Raw genomic sequence first — 22182 nt, 5'->3', positions numbered from 1 at the left:
GTTTCCTGCCTGTCTTGTTCTTACATAGGTAGTGGAGGTAAAAGCCTGCTCATCAAAATCAGGAAAAGAAATCATCCTGAATCTCACACAGGTGAGAAGGTTTCTCCTCCTTCCCCATATGGAGCATGAAGAAGGGGTTAAGGATGGGAGCAGATTTATGATTTTTTTGCTAGCTTTCTATTTCCCATACTGTAGACTCTGCTGATCTGAAGCTTACATCCTTTACTGGTCCTGGAGTAATACTGCGACTTCGCAGTTGTGGACTGGGCTCCTAATAATCATCACAAAACCAAACATCTGATCCATCAGCTATTCCTCTTTTGGCTTGCCATTACACCCAGTGCCAACCATCTCCTAAACCCTACCCCTGCATTTTGTTGGAAGGACATTAAATAGACAGTTTGACAGGCCCTGTTTCATCCCTTTAGTTTTTCCTTCATTCCTACTTCTAGAAAATTGTCAAGAGACCAATCCTGTTCAAATTGCTGCATTTTAATGCTCTCTTCTCTTGCTAGTAGGCCAGTGGCTCCCACTGCTTCTCAGCCACCTGTGGCTTAAAAAATTGCTTTATTTATCACACATTATGCAAACTCTCTTTTCTGCTTTTTCTGGCAATTGCTCATCTCTTACTCTGGAGATCCTGGACTTTTCTGAAGACCTAGAGGACTCTGGATTCAGACTAGTCTGCCTGTGCCCTATTAAATTAGATTCTTTCAAAGTTAGTAATGCTTCTTTAGAAAACAATTCTCCAAGAGTGAGTGGATTCCTCATACCCTGCTGTTAGCTTTTTTTATAAACTTGACAGAAGAGGCTTTCTGCTCTTGCCAATTACTTGTTGCAGCCTTTCTACAAACATGCTGGATTAATGTTTCCAAGGAAAAGTAAGATTTATAGGTGTTTTTTCCACTGTATCTTATTCTACAAAATATAACTGTAAGCATGAGTGGCAATAAGAAGACAAATGAAAAATAAGAGGTAGGAAATAAGAACTTGGCAGCCAAGCAGGTACTGGAAAGTGATGATGATGCCAATACTCTGGAAGAAAAAAAAGGAAAGCGAGCACAGGGGCAGATGTGCAGCTGGGGTAAGTCCTGCTCTGGTCGAAGGACCCAAGGGCTGTGACTGGAAATCTGGGCTTAGGAATGTCTGTAAAGTGGGGGCCTTCCCTTCAATTTGCTTATGGTATGTGCGATTACATTGATCCTCCTGTATCATTCTGGAGAATGTTTCACTATCACACCTTGAATTTATTTCTTGGTAGCAAACTTACTGATCTAGATGGTTCCTAGTGAATGACCTCAGGTATGGGCTTGAATTTGCCACTGAGTTGTGGGAAAGTGTGAGTAGGTCTCTCTAAGTCTCCCAGTACTCACTTGTGTTGCTTGACCTTGATACAGAATATCACCAATGCTTGTCCTTATCTGTTTGTTCTTTCCCTGCCGGCAACGTTTCTGTTGGTGATATTGTTTTCTTGTAGATGAGTGTGCTGGTCAGCGAAGGATTTTGTGGTGATTCATGGATACACAACAGCCCACACGCGGTTCTTAAATCCCTGTTGGAGTAGAGCCCTGACGTGTGATGACTATCGTTTTCATTTGTTGTTCCTCATGTACAAGCCTTGTGGGTCCCAGGTGAAGCAGATGGTCAGAAGACTGACTGGGGTTTCTCCTGCAGATGATCTTTTGATTGAGAAGCACAGCAGCATCCAGAAGACTCTTGTTTACAGCCAACTTCAACATTGCAGAGATTATGATAGATTCTCCTACTAGAGAAAATTACAGAGATATGTTGGTTTCTGAGGGGCAGCTGTGTGGTGATTGCAACTTTGAAGTGTGATACGAATATAGTGTGTCCAAGGGTGGGGAGCACCACCTGTGACTAGTATAACTTCTCCACACCTCTGTGTATTAGGCTGTAGTTCAATGAACATTTTGGCCTGGCAGTGCTGAAAAGTAGTCACTCTTCTTTGCCAGCACAAGTGTTTACATGGCCATCCTGTGAACTGGTTTGGGGAACTGATCCATCTGAAAAATAAACTGGCAAAAGAAGTGCTCCTGGTTCAGTGTTCGGATGTTTGTGCTGGCACAGAGGACTGGCAGATGGTGAGACTTTCTTTCAGCAGTAATGCAAATTTATGCCAGTTTAAAGTGTTTGCCAAACTACAGTCTTAGTTTAGCACTTGGAGTCTGATTCTCCCAAAAATTGCCCTTGAAAATTTAAGCACAGTTTAAGAAATCTTCACTATGTACTTTTTTTCTTTCTTAACTTTTCTTTTTTTGCTTTTTTGTGTTCAGTGTGAGATACGGTTCTTGCCATCAGAAATGCATTCTTCTGTCCTCCAACAATCTCTCGTACAACAATTTTATACAGAAACTTTGCTCGTCTACCCACCACGTGATCCCATGTAATGTACATTGGAAACATGTATTTTCTCCAGATGAAAACTAATTTCCCCCACATTCCCAGCTTCAAAACTAACCTACTCTTAAGCTTTTTGGCTGTTCCTATCCATTCTTCTAATGTTTTATTAGCATCGAAGATGTTCTTGACTTCTCTGTTTCAAGATAGAGCTGGATTGGCATCATCCGCCATGAACAGTGTGCTGCAGCTTGCTATTGTTTGCTGCTGGTGAGGAAGGTCCCTGCTTAGCCCCATCCCCTGGTGCCAGCTCCAGTACTTGTTCTTCTTGTGGGGCTCTGTCTGTTATGGGCAGTTTCAGTACTATTTCACATTTCATGTCCTGCTCATTTTCTCTCTATTGCCCGGTGCGTTAGGATAGCTGTATGAAATTCAGGGTTGGTTTGTTGCTTGCTCTTCCAAACCATTTTTGACTGTAATTGGAATTCATGTTTTTCAGTTGTTACTGTTCTGGAGATAAGAAACTTGTAACATTGTAGTTTGTGCTCATCAGTGATTTCAGTACACTGTGGATAATTAATTTTTTCCTGTCAGTGATATAAATGATTTTTTGACCATGTTGCTACTTGGTTGTTCTGTCTCTTCTGCACAGAATGGGTTCATTTAATACTGCCTAAGAATCAAGTGGGATGTTTCTCATCCTAGCTGTACAGCTCAGGAGGAAGAGCTGTCTTCCCTTCCCTGTGGCCTCTTGGACTGACATTCTTTGCAAGTGATGTCCTGCCAAGTCATAGGACTGTCTGAACAGCAGTTCTCAGATCCCTGGGTTAGTTGTATCAGTAACCTTGACTGGTTGGTTGAGAGATGTTTTCCTTTTTTCTAGATGGTGCTTAATTTCTGAATAGGCTGCTAGCTATTTCCTGAAAAAGCAGATCAGCAGCATATTATTCTCTTCTGCGGTATTTACCATGTTCATTAGATTTGTAATTAAGTTGGATTTAGTATGTCTTGGTTAATATCTGATGGCTCTTGGCTTGAATAAGCCAGGTTGCTATTGAAATTGTGCAGGACGCTGTCTTTCTAGTTACTTCTGTGTTGTTCTGTACTGGGTGCTAGTTCGTATGTTTGTACCTTTAAGCATGTATGTAGCATACTTGGAATCTAAATGAAGGCCTTCTCCTGCAGCAGAAAGGAAACTTGTTATAAAAGGGAAATGGATACTCTATATAAAGCAAAAATTTCTTCTTGCCTATCCGGAGACTGAATCGTTTCTCTTTAGGCTCCTTAGAGAGCTCTTGTACAAAGACAGTACTTTTTTCAGTTTAAAAATTAATTTGTGGAATGTTCTGAGTGGGTTGGTTAGTGAATTCTTCAGTAGGACACTCGTGGGGCTCCCTGGCTCTTGTGTTGCTGTATTTTGTTACTTTTCAGTGGGGGAGTGACTGCAGACAATGCAAGGACTGTACAAGTGTTTTTTGGAAATCAGCATACTCAGATTATATCAGTTCAAGTTCTTTATTCATTGGCATGTTTTTTACACTCCCCTAAGAAAACAGTATTTTGAAAGCAGTATTTTTAGTGAATAGAACAGTAGAGTTATTTACTTTGCAGTTACTACTGAGTGAAATAGTTGTTATTTATGATACCTTTTTGTCTTCTGCATTCCTGACTTAGACCCTTCAGAAGGAGGACTAACGCTTGTCTTTGAGGTCTCTTGGGAAAGTCATTTGGTGCTGATGAGATCCTTGTAAACTCCTTTGCGTTTCTGAAGGTTGTTGGTTAATGATGGGTGGTCAGGCATATTTCCAGTGCAGGCTTGTGCCAGAATTAGCTGGTAAGTGGCAGTCATAAGCTTCAGGTCAAAATCCACTTGCTGTTCCAGGGCAGCGTCTGACAAAAATAGAGCAATGCTTTTATGCACGTAACAGCTGCTTACACTTGAAGACTTTCTTGTTCTTTGGTATTTAACTTAAAATTGCTTGAGAGTGTTTTTGTTAGCATATGGTGTTATAAATAGGAATCTGGTAGAAATGTGCATGCCTGCACGTCTGTGCAGAGGTTATGTGTGGAGGTAGGGTAGTTATCGATATGTTCTGTGCATAGTGCTCTCTGACAAAGAGATGAAGTCCATACCTGTAGGGTAACTAATGGGGCCTAAAGAAAAAGGCTATTTAATACCCAAGGATTAATTTTTACACATTAATTTAGGCTCAGACCAGCTTAGAGCGCATAGTTTGACCATGAAAGCGTTCTGTACTGTAGAAATTATGTACAACTTTGAGGAGATGCTGCTGTGTCACCTCAGTGTGCTGCAGTGAGAGCGAAGCCTGAGACTGCCTTGCTTTGTTTCAGCAAAAACAAGCGTGATGTTGAAAATGATACAAAGGTGAATGCAGTGAGAGAGATTTTTCTTTTGGTCCTAGCAGGGTGGAGGAATTGTTGCATTGCTTGTAAAGTTTATAAAATGCACTAAATGCTGAAGACTTTAGGGCTTTATATGTATTTGCTTGGTTTGGTTTATTTTTCCTGAGTTTTGTTTGTTTAGTTTGATTTGTCTTTTTGTATGAAGATACTTGAAATCTGTTTCCAGGAAGAGCTTGTATTATTGATTCACATCAATTTGTTTTGTTGATAGCTTGAAATTTTTGGTAAGGTGGCAGAGGCTGAAGGATTCCCTGCTGGGCAAAGTCTTGCTGTGGTTTGCTGCTCTTCTGGTATACCAGGGTCTGTTATCTCCCTGCTTGAGTAGGTCAGATGGCTGTAGTTATATAGTTATAACAGTCTTGAAGTTACTAGTCAAATGAAACAAAAATATTTCAATAATAGTTTAGCCTGACTGTTGTGATAATGTGGAATTTAAATTGCTATAGATTAAAAACTTGTCCCAACTTGGAGGCAGCAATCCTTATATCTTTAAGCTCTTTGTGCTGTGGAAGTCCAGGGATGCAACATGTGTCAAGTTTCCAAAGCAGTTTATCATTGGTTAATAACATATCTCTCTTGATGCTGCTCTTTGTCCTGTTCAAGCATCTGTTCAAGCAGCTAAACCTTGCCGTGGGTGCCAAGATCCCTCAACAGCTTCTGCTGTATTCGAACAGTGTGTGGTCTGTTCTCTGCTGAAGGCATCAGGCCCTTCCATTTCAGTGGTTGCTGCATTGTTGTTCAGGCAGCTGGCATGCAGCCTTACTGCTGTGAGAAAGGAAACTGTGGCCAGTTGATAAGGGCATCTTAAACTGACTCCTTTTCAGCTGGCACACTGGATGATGCCCAGTGAAATAGATGCTGGCTGAATCGTACCTCTGTTTGGCTTAACCTTATTTGTGTGTGCTTTAGCTGCTCTGTGACAGCACAGCAGTCAGGCAGTAGCGCTGTTCATTGTGGATTTGCTCTTTCAGGTTGTACAGGGAGATGCTGAAAGAGCTAGGGCTGTTTATGTGGCAGAGGAGAAGGTGTGAGGGGACCACACGAGTGTGTACAGATACTTGATGGGAGGAGTGAAGGACAGGGAGCCAGACTCTTGGCAGCAGTGCTCAGTGGCAAGGCAGTGGGTATGCTGAGATGCAAGAAATCCCATTGAAATGTAAGAAACGCTTTTTCCATTGTGATAACCCAGGAAGCAGGTTGTTACAGGGGTTGTGGAGTCTCCATCCTGGGAGATAGTCAAAACCTGATCACTAGTCACCCAGCCCGCTCTGGGTGACGTACCTCTGAGCAGTGGACTGGACCACATGATCTCCAGAGGTGCCTGCCAACCTCAGCGCTCCCATGGAAAAAAATACTGCAGTTTGAAACGGAAAAAATACAAAACTAGCCCAATTTTGCAATCTGTTAAAATATTTATTCCAGCAATGGCACTGTCAGTATAAGTCCTGCTCATGGCATTTCTGAATGAAGTTACCAGTCTTTGTACTACTGGTCATTTGCTCCTTAAAGGATCATTGTGGTCAAATATGCCAGTAGTGTAGCTGTTTGAGATATTCCTGCCTTGGATCCCTTTTGGTCATCCAGGTGGTCTTTTAGTAAGTTTGTGATGCTGCCTCTCTCCTATTTTCTCCCAAGTTGCCCATTTCTCCATTCATGTGTGCGTATGCTCATAGCACAGCCTTTTCCTAGCATAGCTTGCTTATACAAAGTATGTGTACGCTTCACAAGACTGATTTAAGCAAACATTTAAGAAATTAAAGTCAATTACCTGTAGGGGATTAATACCTTCTCTCCAAAATTATTTTAAAGTTATATATGATCTTGGGTCCACCTCTATACTGAGAGGGCATAGTGCAGCAGGCATAGTTATCCTTTTCTTGACAGACAAACAGAAAAATGAAATATGCTGTTTCAAAGCCGCAAACTACCAAAAAGTGCTTTACTTTTAATATTTCACATATTTTTACTTTATTTATGTAGTAAATTCATAACAAACATATGGCCAAATATTATTTTTGGTACATTTCAATTTTATTTTACTTATGAAAAGTTCCACCCGCTCCATATTAAAAAAGATAAGTTTGGAGAGGGAACATTTGAACTGGTAAGAGTCAGGCTTATATATTTTGCCAGCCTGTCAAATCAAAAACCTGCAGCTCTCAAGTTACAATCCTTACCTCTTCCATCTACCTTCTAGTCATTTTCTTTCACCTGTATTCCCCATACAAACTTGCTGCTCCTGCCCGCTTCCATCCTGCCTGTGCTCCCCTTTGGTCCTTGTTCTGCAGTGGTGTGTTCCTTTGCTGTTGAGGGAGAAGGAACAGGTGCTAGGGGAGGCCGGCTGCCCCAGCAGGCGTGCAGAGGACAGGACTTGCCTCAGTTGCTGCTCTCTGCCAGGTACAGCAGTTGCAGGCACCGTGTCAATGGCCTGTCCTCCACAAGGACTGCGTGAGAGAGATAAGAGCCACGTGCCTCTTGGGAGATGTCAGCTTGGCCATCCCTACCATATATCTTGTGGTAAATTGGAGCCAGATGGAGTTGTGTTCATCTGAAGTGACCTTCTGTGTGAGCTAGATGCTAGGCCATGAATTATAGGTTAAAGCTGAGCATTTTTGAGGAGTATCCAGTCTTAATTTAAAAAAACACCGAAAATTTAAAACCATATGTTCCTGTTGTTCAGATACTGAAGAGCTGCTCTTCTCAAAAGCTTACACTTTTTGCACTCTAGCTAATTTGGTTTAGGTTCTAGCAGGCTGCCTTCTTGTGTTTGCTCAGTGAGAGTTCTTCCTTATCAAATGTCTGTTTCACATAAGTATTTGTCATCTATGTTTATACTATTATGTAGTTGTTGTAAATAATCAATAATCGTTCTGTATATAAAGCTTCAAAGTGTATATAAAATTATGTTCTCATATACCATCTACCTTTGGCAGTCCAGGAGCTCTAAGACAGAGGTTGCATCTAGACCACTGCCTGTAATACGTGCAGATGGATGGACGCATTTGCCATTAATTTATGTAATCTTGTTTTAAAAGCCATTTGTACTTTTGGCCTCTGCAACATCCTGTAACAGCGAGTCCTGCAGTTTGATTAGATGGAAAAGGAACTTCCTTTTGTTTAAAATCCACTGATGGTGATTTCAGTGTCCTAGACTGTATTGTGAAAACTCACTTCCCAATAGTTTTATTTGTCGTATTCTTGAAAAAAGTCTGACATTTGCTTGCATGCATTTTTTTCAGCTGACACGCTTTCTCTCCTAAATTGAAGAATTGTAGTCTTTTTAGTGTTTATCCAGTGTGTACTGTTTCATAATTCTGGTTGTTCCTGCTGCACTTCTCTGCAGTTTTTCTGGTTCTGCTGATCAAGGTAAGGCAAGCAGAAGCACAGTATTTAATGTATAAATACATCCTGACTTTGTATGCTGGCAAGGTGTTGTATTCTGTGCTGCCTTTCCTAGTTTAGTGATTTATGACACTTTAGTTGCTTCCTCCGCTGTGCTGAGATGAAGTTCTTGGGAGAACAGCCTGTAATTACTAATTTTTTTTCTGAAGTGATGGTATCCAGTTTAGAAGACATTGCTGTATAGGAAAGCTGCTTTTTTCCCCCAGGGGATGTTTCTTTGCACTTGCTCTTTCCTGAATTTCACCTCCCATTTTGTTGTTTAGGCACTTGGTATCATTTAACACCCCTCTGCGTGCCTTTCTGCAGCCAGGACTGGGAGGGACTGCAGCATATTTAGGTATTGCAGGTAAACACCATCACTCTGCTCCTTCAGCCCATTCCCCCAGGTCATAGAGAAGTAGTACAGGTCCTCTGGGAATCCTGCTGGTAACACCTCATTTTTCACTAAAAGGAGGTTAGTTTGATGTCGTGAAATTGCAGCTGGAATTTCCTATTTGTTGGTCTTTCCTTTGCCTGTTTCATTATTATGAAATGCCTTGGAAGTAAGATCCATGGTTCAAGTGCTTTATATTTAAGAATGTTTAATGTTTGCATTTAAATTAATGGGCTGAGTAAATTTGTATTTAATCTCCACTATAGCTTGGACAAAATGACATGTAATGACTCTTGAAGGCCTCCTAACACCTGGCACAGACTCAAGAACAACACAGGAGTTCCTATACTGGAGTCCTGACTTTGTCATTTTCCTTAGTGAAAATAGAAAATGGGAGTTGTCTCATTCATGAGCCAAGACTATGCCAAAATTATATTGTAAGAGGTAATAAGATAAACATACATTATTTTTACCTGTTTAGTCCTATAGCTTTATAAAGGACCTTGTAAACATGGACAATAGTGTTCCACTGCAGGACATGAAATGTAGATGAAGATACTATCAATAAGCTTTATTCTCAGTTTAGGTGTCTCATATAGCAACTTAAATTTTGCAAATTTCTAGTTTTTACTGTGTCTTTTACTCTTTCTACGCTCATATCCTGCTACTTGGAAGGAACACACCCACTGAAAGACAAAGCTAGTAATAAATGATGCTTCCTCACCATTGAGACTTAGAGTTCTGCAATTCAACTTAGAATAGCTCCATATTAAAACCCCAGAGAAAACTTGCCTTTGAAGAGCAAAAATTCCAATGTACCCCCCTCCCCCTCTGCCTTCCTCCTCACCCCCCACCCCCTCCCTTTGGGAACAGCTTTCTGGAGGGAGTGATGGAATTCTTGAGGGGCTCAGTTGGGAACAGAATTTGCCAGTGATGGGAAGATGGAGTTCCTTTGAGACTTTTTTTTTTTCCTCTGAAAAATCTGTTACACTTTTTTTTTTTCATCATCTAGCCTTCATTTTTAAGGAACGGTTATCTTGGTTTGAGAGCCCTTAATTAAGGGTTGTCTTTACAGAGGAAGTAAATTCTTTGTTTCTGGAGTAACTCTCAGTTGTCTTTGTGGCAGCTATATCACATTTCTTGTATTGATCCTGGAAATAAAATATATCGGTCTTTTGGATGATTTATGTGTGCGGCGAGTGGGAGTTAAGTTGATCGATAGGCTTGAGGGCACAGCTGGCATTCAGAGAAGTAAGAAGCTTTTTGCAAGGCCTCTCCATGCGAGCATTTTACCTGGAGTAGAGATGATGTGAGCAGCCTTCTGCACGCAGGGGGTGGATATGAGCACAGTGCTGTGCGTGGAGCGGCAGCTTTTTTCTTACCGCTGGTCGCGAATCTGTGCTGAGAGTAAACTTCAGTGTCCAAGATGTTTTGTGGTGTGGTTCATTAAGGGGCCGGAAGACACCCAAAAACAATTACAGCTGGGGCCTGCTGAGGTATCTCACGCATTAGTGCTTGCAGCTTGGTTTCATGGGGTTAGTAGGAGGGCAGTCGCAATTAAAACCCGTGCTGTGGGACTTGCTCCCTTCATTACTGTAACATATGGTTGGCTAGTGCATCCACTGTTCACAGGTCCTTGCCCACTCCTTCCCTTCCTCCCTGTTCTTCCCTACAGCCTTTCTCTGGCTTCAAATTCAGTTTTCCTCTTCTTGGTTGCTCATCTCCGAATAAGTGTGATTTCGAGAGGATACAGAAAAAGTTTTGGAATCTGTAGTGTCTTTATACTAAAGATACAGGGCCATTTACTACACATAGTATAAATTAGTAAATCAGTTGGCTGCCCACAGATAATTTCTTGAAGTGCAGTCTCCTGTTTAGAAACTGCTACCCAGTGTTAGTGTGCAATACTAGATACATGTTTTAGGAGATCTGTTGTTTATTTTTGATAGTTATGTAGAAATTTTATTTAAAAATATGGTCTCTGCCTGAAAGACTATTTCTCCCAATCCTGAAATCTGAAGTGATTGCTTGCTGACTTGAAGGGGAAGTTGTCTGGATAAAATTCTGGAATCTAGGATTTTTACAATTGGCTGCTGTTCTGTTTCTTCCTTAGTTCTCGTGATACTTGGCATTACTTTCCCCCTTTCAATAATACAGACTTCTGTCAGTGTTGCCATTCCTTCTGGTGTCTACTTTTTTCATCTTCCTTTCATTTCACTGTATGTTGTCTGTCCATCAGTAATTTCCACTGCTGTTGCTTGAGTTGATGACAAGTTCATACCTTGGGTATGAGTTATTTTGCGTTATTTGCAGACTGAGGCAAACACACTGTCATCCATTCTGCTCTAGCCTCTTTTTTTCTTTTTTTTTTCTTTAATTGGCACAACATTAAGCTGGGAACAGGCTTTACTTAAGCTCTGCAGATATTGTATGTAAGTTGCATAAATATGTGCTGTGGAACAGTCCTCTTGGTCTGACGTGACACCTCTGATCTGTTGCTAGCACCTGCAATCTCTGCCCAGTGAGTACTGTAGATTGCAAAGCCCTACCTATCCTATCCCTTGGTTTACCAGGGAAGTTTCTGTTGATTGGATTTTTAGGGACATACAGATAAACCTTTCTGCAGAAACACGAAGAAAGGAGGTGGGCGTATGCTGTCTTCATCCATTATTTCTAGGTGGGGTTTGGAATAGTGTTCTTCTCCTTCTTAGGAAGTACAGTGCTTTTAAGAAGGTTTAAGGGTATGTAAGTGCATGCTAACACAGCTAATGTAGACATTCTTGACTTTCTACATGAGCGTTTGAGAGGAGAGGTCCTGTGCTCTTCTGGCTGCCTTGGAAGAGGGGGGAGAAATGTCTCAGTGGCAAATTGTTAAAGAAAAGCTTTCTTGTTTCTGTCAGGTTTTCTACACCATGGCTTTTTCACTTATATCACCACTTTGTGTGGAGTTTGGATTATTCCATCACTTTCTGATTTTTAGAGTGGGAAATTTGGAGTTTAAGGTTAACATGTGATTTCCAACCACAATACTTGTTGAGTTATAGACAGTGATGACCAATTTGATCGTCAGGAGCCTTGTCACTTAACGTTAACAGGCTTTTTAGTTGTTGTTCACAGGAAGGACTAATCTATGGAGAAGCCTACTTGCCTTTTAGGAAGGGTGAATAATTTGATATATATATATATATCAATTCTTTGTTGTTGAAATAGTAGCAAAGATGAAAAGAGGTAACTTTTTCAATTGGATTGATGTTCTTCATAGTAGTTTCCTAATGCCAAGTATAAACAGACTTGGAACAAACCAAATGGGTCCATTTTAACAAATTTATAGTTTATAAGGTAGCATGTTCCATTTCTCCAAGGCATGAGTGATGTGTTTTTCCATCAGGCTGGTCTCCTGGGCCAGTGGTTGTGATCATTGGGAGACTGGGAAAAAGCCTGTTGAAGCAGCACGGAGGAGCTCTGCAGGAGGTCCTAACTTGGAGATGATGTTGCTGCCATGAACATAAACTCACTGTATGGTCAGCTGAATTGGCATTTCAGAAGACAGCGGGGCTTTTATATCAGCCAGACAAGCACAGACAGTTTCCTCAGGTGTTTTTTCCTCCCTGGAGTCAGTGCTGGGTACGTTCAGATCTTTCTCGCGCTCACAAGGCCTCATGCTCCTAGAGCAAATACATTGCATTCCTGAGCCACTCTCCTCCAGGCGTTCACTGAGCCAGTGCAGCCTCCCTGTTGCAGCAGAATGCCCCCTTAACCTGAAATGACATGCCTGGCTCTGCTGGGACATACAGAGAAGGGGTGGGTTTGGGAGTCACTTTTCCGATTGGCACGCCAACGTCAGCAGTCCTGCTCCTGGTGTTTATGATCAGCCTGTAGTGCTGCATGGCCTCAGCTGTTCCTCAAGGCTTTGCCCAAGGACTGATGGGAACTCGGACAGCTGGAATGCCAGTGGATTTGTTTAATGCCTGCGTGCATTTGAACTGGGTACGCTGGGTGATCTGGTTAAAACAACAAAACCCCTAAGTGTTGTTTATGCCAGCTGGGAAAGAGGCCCTATTACAGGACTGTGGTGGGATTGTAAAGAACAGCTTGGATGGAGACAGTTTATGTGTGAAAGCCCATAAAAAGTAGCATGGGCAGAGTCAGCATTTCTTGCATTTAAATTGTAGGTGGCTTGAATGCATATTACAGGCTGCCTGCTGCTGTTTGGCTTTGAACCTTAGACTTCTGTGCAGTGCTAATATAAATTAAATCTGTCCATAAATGTGTAATAGCATTTCAGTGCATAGTTACTTCTTTTTCTGTAATGTATAAATAATTCAAAGAATTGTCTGGCCTCTAATAGTAGGAGCGAATGCTGTAATATATGGTGTGAAGTCTGGAATTCTGTTGGTGTGCTGAATCATGTATGTTCCCTTGAAATCAACCTTAAAACCTGCTTTAAGATCATTCTCTTAGGCATAGTTTGTGACAGTAAATCTTTCTGTGGTTAAGATCTAGAGGTGGCATCTGAGGTCTAGATCTGGACATTCTACTGCATCTTCATGAACATTTACTAAACTTAAGGAACTTGCAGTACACAACTTATTTCCAAGTATCTGGCTAACCGTAGTGCTAAACACAAAATCCTGTTCCCATGCAGTTGTGCAACATTCAAATTTATATAAAGATACCTTTCCTACCAGCTAAATTTCAGTTATGTGGTTATTTTGTTCCCTAAAACAGAAACAAAATTGCAGTTTTAAGTAAGGAATGAATCTCCATCCAAGTAGTTAGCAAAATAATTGTGGATGATTTGTCTTCTATAGGAAGGAAATTTTAGGCTTCTCAGTTTGTATAGCTTTTAGGAAAGAATGGCAGAAATGATGAGTGACATTCTTTAAATGGCAAATTTCTCAGCCATTTACTTTTACAGATAATACAGTAAGGCTTGGTTTAAAAAGAAAAAAAGCAGCCACCTCTTTCCCACCCTTAATCCCTAGTGTTTCTTCCTTCCCAGCCTTGATGTTTGGGCCAATATGCATGCTTTATTTTTAAGGTAGTTGTCACAGCATCAATTAAGGTTGAAAAAGACATCTTAAGGTTGAGTCTAGTTGTTCAAAGTTTACCCAGTAGATCTCACATAACTGAAAAAATTCGCTGATATAATACATAATAATCTAAAAATAGGTAACCATGCTTTTTTGTGTGTTGTGCATCAGTGTGCCTGCTGATGTCATATGGCTGGCTCTGGAAATCTGGTGTGCACAAAGTGCTGTCAGAATATATTTTAAGTGATGTAGCTGAATGAGCCATCATAGTATTTTAGTGCACTGTTGTAGTTTACTTTAGTGTTATGTTATTTTTAGTTGTTAAAGATGTTGCTGCTCTGTGCCCTTTTTGAATGGGCAGTGGTGAAACTAGGAAGTTGAGTAGTCTCATGCGTGAGCAGAAAGCTTTGCCCCATCTTGGAGAAAAAAGTTTCAAAGTACTTATTTTCTAAATGGTTTTATTAATTTCAAAGAAATTACAGTATTAAAAACAGACTCTTAGCATTTTGTGTTGACTGACTTACTCCTGTCAAATTTTTACACAGCACCAAAACAGTGAGTCATGAGTCTTCCCTTCTCTTGAAGGGAATGGGGAGTTAGCCATGGAGACCTGCCAATTCTACAGACATATTTAACATTATTCAACAGTTGTTTGAATCTGAAATGTATTGGTCAACTTACTTACTCATACCGTAGACAGATTTACAGTGGTGCAAATCAAAGTATGCTTTAGACCTTCCTAGCTGCAAAGCCAAGGGTTGTTTGCTCCTCAGACGGAATTTTCTGCCTCTGGTGACAGTGCTTTTCATCTACTTTCTTTGAGAAGCCTCAATCAAGTATATCTATGGGATTTTTTTGTTCGTGTGTTCTGTGTTGTTGGCCTATTTTTTTAAGTTTGCAGTAGACTTTGATATCAAATCTATCAGAATGTTCTATGTTGAACCTTAGGGAGGGAGGGAGGGAGTTGAACCTTAGGGAGGGAGCTATTACTGCTTTGAAGCACTGACATCTTGGATGTGCTTATATAAATGCTTTTTTTGCCTTTTTTTTTTTTTTTTTTTTTAGGAAATACAGAAGGTTTAGACTTGAAGACATTATCTGTATGCAGAGATATTAGATAAACTTCACTTTTATTATTATTATTATTAGTCTGTTTATGCCAGAGAACAGCTCTCTCTGTACATTTTTAGATTTGAACTCCATTTTATTTTCTTGATAAATAATTGGATTAAGTTAATGGAAACTAGGGCTTCATAAGATTGAAGGACTGCAGGTGTATTTGCAGTGCCTTCACTGATGGAGTTTTAAAACAGCACCTTTTGGTAAAACTAGCATAATTTTGAGAATAGGCACATCCCACCTACCCTGGCTCGCAGCCTGGAAAATGCCACTGTGTTGTGTTACAGAAGACACAATCTTTCCTTTTCCTTGCTGTTTGTAAGCTGACTCGGCCCTCTCTTTGCCTCGGGAGATTTGAGACTTGCAGCTTTACAAGCTGAGGTATAGGAGAGCAGAAAAGCTCATTAATGTTTAAGCACTTTTATCTCAGTTTAGTAGTGGTGAGAGCTGCAGAACTTCAGCTGGGAAATGTGTTTTAGATCGTCCTGTTATGTCTGTCTTCAGCACTGGTTTCAGTTGCTCATGTGTTCACCTTTGGAGATGTGTTTCTCCAATTGCCCTGCTCTCCTCAGGGCTCAGGCAAAGCCTCCATTCAAGGAACATGCCTTCTTGCTGTCCCGATGTTGAGAGTCAATACCATCTCCCTCTGGTTATTGCCTCTTGCTTGATAGTTTCATAAGAGCATCTCTATCCTATTTTTTATTTGTTAGGTGTATTCATCAAAGTGTAAGCACATCCCACATGCACAGTCATTTCCTGAATATCACTTAAGCCAACTGCATTTCTGTGTTTTTTCCTGTGCCAGTTGTAAGAACTGATGAATCATCTGGACTCACAGGCACATTTCTTCAGCAATTCAAGAGCTGAAGAGAATTTATTGGAGCCTATGGATATGCATGGATTAAAGGAAGGATACTTGAAAATTTACTTCGTGTGGTCCTACTGTTGAGCACAGTTAGAATTGAATGGTAAAGGGAGAGTACCAAACTAGATGTTGCTACAGTGAAAAATACCTGAGGTGTTTTTTGCTCAGTGGCACCAGAGTTACATTCAAGCTGTTTGGATCCAAACTTCCTGTGGCTCTTCTGGCCCTAGAGAGCTCAGCTGAATCTGAACCACTGAACCAGAATGAAAAATGCTGCCTTCTGGCTTGTGTCAGTTTATTAGGATGTTTGAAGTGACTGTCATGAGCAGGTAAATATCACGTAAAAATGGAGATGTGAATAAAGCCATGACTTGATGAGAAATGAACTGCTGGGTTGGCAAAGCTTTTTCTGGAATTTGTTCTGAGAAATCAGCATCTGATAGGCAAGTTAGAAATAAGCGCTGTGCAAAGGTATTAATATGTTGTGCCAAACTTTTGATGATATGGTATGGTATGTTCCTTGATTTTGTATGTTTATGAAGTGTGGTTCTATCCAAAGCAAGTAGAAATCTTGAGCGTTACATTGAAAAGCCTGGGAAGAAGGGAGGTAGGTCGGGTTACTGAACTCCCTAGAAGGTCATGGAAGATGTAATCCATGTACATAGCTGTGTGCTGATTCTATTAATAGTGTAAGCAGCTATGTCAGCTCTCAGTTTTTCCTCTCTCCCTTCCTGTCTAAGTTCATTTTTCATCTCTGTTCTTAGTTCAGTTTGCCTTCGCTTTGCCAAGCTTTCCGACTTGGCTGTTAAAACTTTGCAAGATACAAGAGAAGGTGACCTGTTTTTGTCATCCTTGCCTCTTTAGTTGCTTGGGTATTTTCCTGAAAGAGCAGCTTACTCTGTTCTTGCAAGAGCATGGTACAAATAGCAGCTTTAGTCAAGGTTTATTAGTTTGGGTGGTGGGGAGTTGTTGGTTTCTGATTCGGTATTTGGGGTATTCCCTTCACTCTACAGCTGGGTGTTTACCATATCTGGAGAGAAAAATGCAAAAGAAAATAATGGTTCCAAACTTCTTTGCTAATGGACAAATTGCATGGCTGTAGTGGTAATTTAATATTAGAGATAGGGCTTAAAGATCAGTGATTCAAAGCTGCTGCAACATGTCAGTTTTTTCTTTATTTTAGTTTCTGATTTAGAGATTCTTCTCTTGAGGATGTATAATGTTTTGATTAATTTTTAAGCTGCTAAGTAGTAGTTTACTTTCCTCTTGTATGTTCACCAGTTGATGACTGCAAGGCATGAATTTTTAATATGAAATCTTTGCAGGGCCTGACATTTCTTTCCAGCTTTTCTAGTTTCACAATGTTGATGTGTGTGAAAACTTGATTCTCTAACCTTGCTTACTAAACCATGGAGGATAACAGTTAAGAAATTTTACTCAGATGGAAGTCAGTATAGAAATACTTGTATTAGCTGTGTCTCAGATTTATTTTACCCTTTTTTAGATTGCTCTGTTTTGGGAAAGGCTGACAGGAGTTCTCCCTGTTGACATTTTCTTTCTGTTGGAAGTTTCTCTCTGTGCTTGTGAAGGATTTGCAGAAGACTTACGAATTCAAGCCAAGTTGTACCCTGCTAGCTTGTGTAAGTCAGTAGTCTTGATCCTGCTCACAGAAGGTGATACTAAACCAGTCTTTTGTTCCTTTGATGTTACTGTTACTTTGTTCAACTTGTGAGAAGGCATAGCCTGATGTGTGCTTAAAGTGAAAGGTATTTCCTCAGAACTCTTGTTTGTTAGGGATGAATAAATTTTTGAAATAGAATACATCACAGACCAAACAGGGCTGGGTAATTTTGTAATCTGATTTTATTTTTCTTTGGTTCTTCATTGCAGTGGTGTTTGAGTTTTTTTTTTCTTTCTTTGCATAATCTGTCAGATGTCTGTCCAGTGCCAAGGCTTTTCCAGTGAAGTCTTTGTGAGCACATCTGATAAATTTTGGTAGGAAGTCATCGGTCTTGTATTTAGACATCTTGTTTTGCTCCCTGAGATTTGCAGTTCCTTCAGCAGACAGCAAAAGTGACATCTCCTTGACTGATGCAGCTTTAATCTGAGCTTAACAATAAAGTTTAAATATTAGTATATTTAATATATTTGTTTAATGAATTAATAGAACACACACCCTCTCCATTATGTATTTGTGGGTTTGGGGTTTCCCCCCCCGCCCTTATGGAATTTTGTGTTCTCATGTTACTGGTATTCTGTTTTTCCTAAGAGTTTGCTGTAATATTTCCTTTTTTTTAAGGAACGATACCTAAGCTTTCAAGCATACAGCAGTGAGAGGGAATGGAGAGGATAGAAGGAAAAGCTTTGGTTTACCTCCAAGCCTTCCTTCTTTATAGATGAGAGAGGCTGTCATACTTCTGTGTGAAAGGAGGCTGAGACTAATCCCAAATGAAGTCATGTTTTCAGCTGCACTGTTGTGCTATGCCTCCCAGGGCCGAGTCTTAGCTGATGTGTCTTTACGTAGCGAAAAAACTCTATGTATTATGGTTTATTCCCTCTAATGTTACCTTTGTGCATTTTATTGTTAATTAGAATAATGCCTGACACACTAGGGATGTCTATTTTTAGCAAAAAATCTGTGGTTTCTATTAGTTCTTCTGTTAACTGCTTAATGTTGCTTATCTGAGCTGATGGCCTTATTTTCCGGAGTTAGAACATTTGCAAACAGAACATCTGTATGCAAATGAGTGATCAGCAGGAGCTTTAGCATGTGAGTACTTAGATTTGATAGACACAAGTTGGGCAGATATCAGTGTGGAGAGAGCACTTTCATGCTTTCTTGATTACTCATGAATTCCAGGGGGTATCTTAGGACAGTGCTCATGTGCTAGACACGAGTGCTCAGCCTAAAACAGAATGCTCTTGGGTTAAAGAAGGTTAATATTAAGAGTGTTGGCACAGGAATCTTGTGAGTGAACAAATCCAGTGTGTGACTTCAATACTCTTTTTGCAGAGGTTAAGTTTACTGAATGCTTAAAAATTGTAATGCCCAAGAAGGACAAAAGAGGAGGCTCCTTTTCTGTTAAGAAAATGCAAGCAATACCTTGAGTTGAATTAACTGATTACTTTTATGGGGCAGCTGATGAGATGGGTGGATCTTTGTTTTGGAAAGTTAGCAACTTTATTGTTCATAGCCTCAAATGTTAGGGAATCGTGGACTTTCAGGTCTCAAATGCCTGGCTATACTGACCACCACTAACAGTGTTTAAAAAAAAAAAGGTCACACACAAATTTTTCTCTGTTTTGGATATACTTTCTTTGCTTGCTTGTTTGTACTGTAAAATGTTAGAACAACAACAAAAGCTTCATTATTTATGTGGATCACTTCTTTGTCCTTTCCAGGTAAGGGTAATCTTGCACTACATGACAATTTGGCATGAAGCCGCTTTATGCTATTGCACAAAGCAATGTATTTCCCATGTCTGATAAATTGTTACATTTTGTACCTTTCCTTATCTTAGGTTAATTGGGGGCGCAGCAAAAGCAATGTATATTATGCTACAGCAGCTGAGTTGCAAATTTGTTGACTTTCCAATTTGCTGCTGCGGGCTGAGTCATTCTCAGTGTTATAACAAATACATATTAGATAAGTTATCGCAACAAAACTGTTTCTTGCCACTTGGAGTTGATGATAGAAGTTTCAGACTCTAAAGTCAAAAACACGAGGTTTTTTTAAACATTGAAAGTATTTTAGACTCAAATGATTGCATGAAATGAATATGGCTGCTCTTTATGTGAAGTTGATGACAACTGGTGTTTCTGCAGACATTCCAAACAGTGTTGCTGGTCCTCTTTTTCTTCAGCAGTCTGGTGTGAAATATTGTTTTGTTGCCCTGGAGTCTAACTCCTCATGATTAAAGTGCGAATTGAGATTGCTCTAACTGCTTGATCTCAAAGTTCTCCTCATTCTGAGAGACTTTTAGTAGCTGTTTTCGCACAGATAGTGAGCAACAGTTAGTGTCAGCATTTAATTTGCATGATATCTTTCAGCAAAGCCCCTTAAATTAAAACTTTCCTGTTATTAGGAATACTGTTACAGAATCAGATCTGGATCTGCTTTCAGCGCTGTTCATGCTCCATGAGAGCTTGGTACAATTTATGTGGTACATCGGAGATTTTTGTCAAGACTGTTGGCTTTCAGTGGGAACCAAATCTCTTCCTCTTCCAGCCCAGCTTTGCTTTTGTTTTCTTCCTTTTTTTTTCTCCCTATGAAAGGAAATTACAGAACCCTATTACATTATTTGGTATCTTTAACTCACTGTTTTGATTTCTGTGGGTTTATCTTCCTGCAGCAAAACTGGTAAGTCACGACTTTGCCAAATATTAGATCACTTTCTTGATACGTGTAACGTTTTCGTAACATCGGGCCTGTAATGATAAAGGCATTACGATTACAGTAACGAGGTTGGGAAGCTGAAGTGCTTAATCAAAATTAGAAGTGTGTTTGGATTCTGTATTTTTGAGTACCTTTCATCCAATGTAGACACTTCTAAATGATGTGAACGAAGTTTGGCATTATATTTAGGATTATTTAAAGTCACAGGCTTACAACTTGGCAGATACTGTATTCTGATTTCTGCCTAGACATAGCTACTAAAAGCTGTTGTTCCCGTTAGTAGGGTATATATGGAAATAAATTTTTTTAAAAAGGTTGCTGCTACAGCAAAATCCATTTTGCTTACATGTGATATGCAAATATTGTACTGATTGAACTGCAAGCACTTTAAACTGTTTCCCAGTTTGCACAAAGCACAGTTTACCCAGCTACCTGCAGTGAATGTATTCCTCAAGGATTGCAAGTTATGTAAACTCTGGAAAGCCTTCTTTATAGTATATTAAAGGAAAGGGTGGGGAATTAAAATTAATTAAATTAATTAATAAAATTAATTAAAATATTGGGAAAATATTTTTTGTGTAGTACATGAGAGGTGAAAGAGTTTGCAATGCAGAGGTCTGACTTAGAGTTCTGGCTTAACTGGGCTAAATCTAAACAGGAGTGTTTGTTTATAGAAGCTTTAAATTTTTTTCATACAGTAGGCAGTCATTGAGATCAGCAGTATGTTCCTTTGTTGGTAGAAACTCACCTTTTTGTTGTTTTTCGGTTGGTTTGGTTTTTTTTTAAATCATGCTGCAATTTCTTGCAGGTAGGATATTGTCACTGCAGACATCTGAATGCTGTGGTGGCAGTGGGTGACTTGACCTGGAAAACTTTGCTCTGATCTCTTTCAAAAAACTGAAATAATTGTTATTTCTAGCAAGGGCATAAAGATAGAGGGATGTGCTGTGTGACACACCAGCCGTGTGCTCTGATAGCTAATGAAGCTAATTTGGCCATCTGGGAGCAAGGGCCGGTTTGTTTCACACGCACATCCGCATGTCTGAAGACTCCAAAAATCGCCTCCCGGGGTCTTTCAAGTCAGCTGAGCAAAGTGCAGCATGGGAAGTTTAATACGCTGCTGTACTGCGAGTCGTTTGATGTCAGAAGGTTATTGCAGATTACTGCTCGGTGTCTGTTTTCCATTTCTCACTTCTTGACTAAAAAGGATGTTTTTGTTGTACGTGTAGGTTTGTTTCAACAAAGGTTCAAAGACCTCCTATGTACAGGACAAAACACAAGCCCAAGAATGCTCTTGGAGTGATCGAGTAACATGGGCTACTGGTTTTGTCTAAAAGTCGCCTTAAAATAATAGTTTGACAACATTTTTTGAGAAGGAATTCTTTGCATTGGAAACACAGCGAAAAAAAAAAAAAATATTAAAAGATAGCTGTCTGAACTTGAGTCTGGGAGATTTCTTATCACAAGGAGAAGCTATTACATGACACACGAGACATTCTTCCTCTCTTCTGTGTCATTCAGGGGAGGGAAGTCTGAATGATTAGTCACAATATGAGAGTATCACCGCTTTCCATGCCTTAAATAAGTGTTCCTCTCAGTGTCTTTCATGCCTTTGTTGTCAATATCTCTGTGTGTTCTAAACTAGTTTTTAACTGGAAAGAAAATGGCTAAAAATGCCTTGGCACATTATTTCTGGTTTAATTTTTCTATTGCTTATGTATTAATTACTTAAGAACTAATAGATAAAATGTAGACTTTTCCCACACACCGAGATAAAAGTAATTCTTGCATTTGATTCTTTGACTCCAGGCTATGGTGGCTTGTTATCCAGGCAACGGAACAGGCTATGTGCGCCACGTTGATAATCCAAATGGAGATGGAAGATGTGTTACATGTATATATTACCTTAATAAGGACTGGGATGCCAAGGTATGCAATAATTTCTTTCTAAAATGTTTTTTTACATACACACACATATATTTATTTATACTGCACCTTTGCTTGAGGTTTTTGCTGGTGTCCTTATTTCTGTGCCTTAGTTGTGTTTTTACACTATGTTAACTGTGGGTATCCTTTGCCTCCCTAATTCTGTTGCTAGTGAGAGCTGATAGAGATTAAGCATTTACTTTCAAGGTTTTGAATTATGTTAGCAGGACCTTCTTTGACAGTAAGATTGAAGGAAAGTGGTAAATGCTTCCCTAAACACAAAGAG

The 22182-nt window shown here is 39.9% G+C and overlaps 1 protein-coding gene across 1 annotated transcript in view; it reads left to right on the top strand.

Annotated features, from left to right (window-relative positions):
- Positions 1-22182, top strand: part of EGLN1 (egl-9 family hypoxia inducible factor 1) — a 34203-nt gene that overhangs the window by 4153 nt on the left and 7868 nt on the right. The window contains exon 2 of the mRNA XM_040058542.2: positions 21780-21899. Coding sequence (XP_039914476.1) covers positions 21780-21899 — 120 coding nt within the window. The remainder of the gene's footprint in view (positions 1-21779; positions 21900-22182) is intronic.

Source organism: Hirundo rustica, chromosome 3 (assembly GCF_015227805.2).
Source record: "Hirundo rustica isolate bHirRus1 chromosome 3, bHirRus1.pri.v3, whole genome shotgun sequence".
In the NCBI taxonomy this organism is placed as follows: Eukaryota; Metazoa; Chordata; class Aves; order Passeriformes; family Hirundinidae; genus Hirundo; species Hirundo rustica.
Note: the sequence above shows the minus strand (reverse complement) of the source record. Positions and strands in the feature narration are given on the sequence as shown.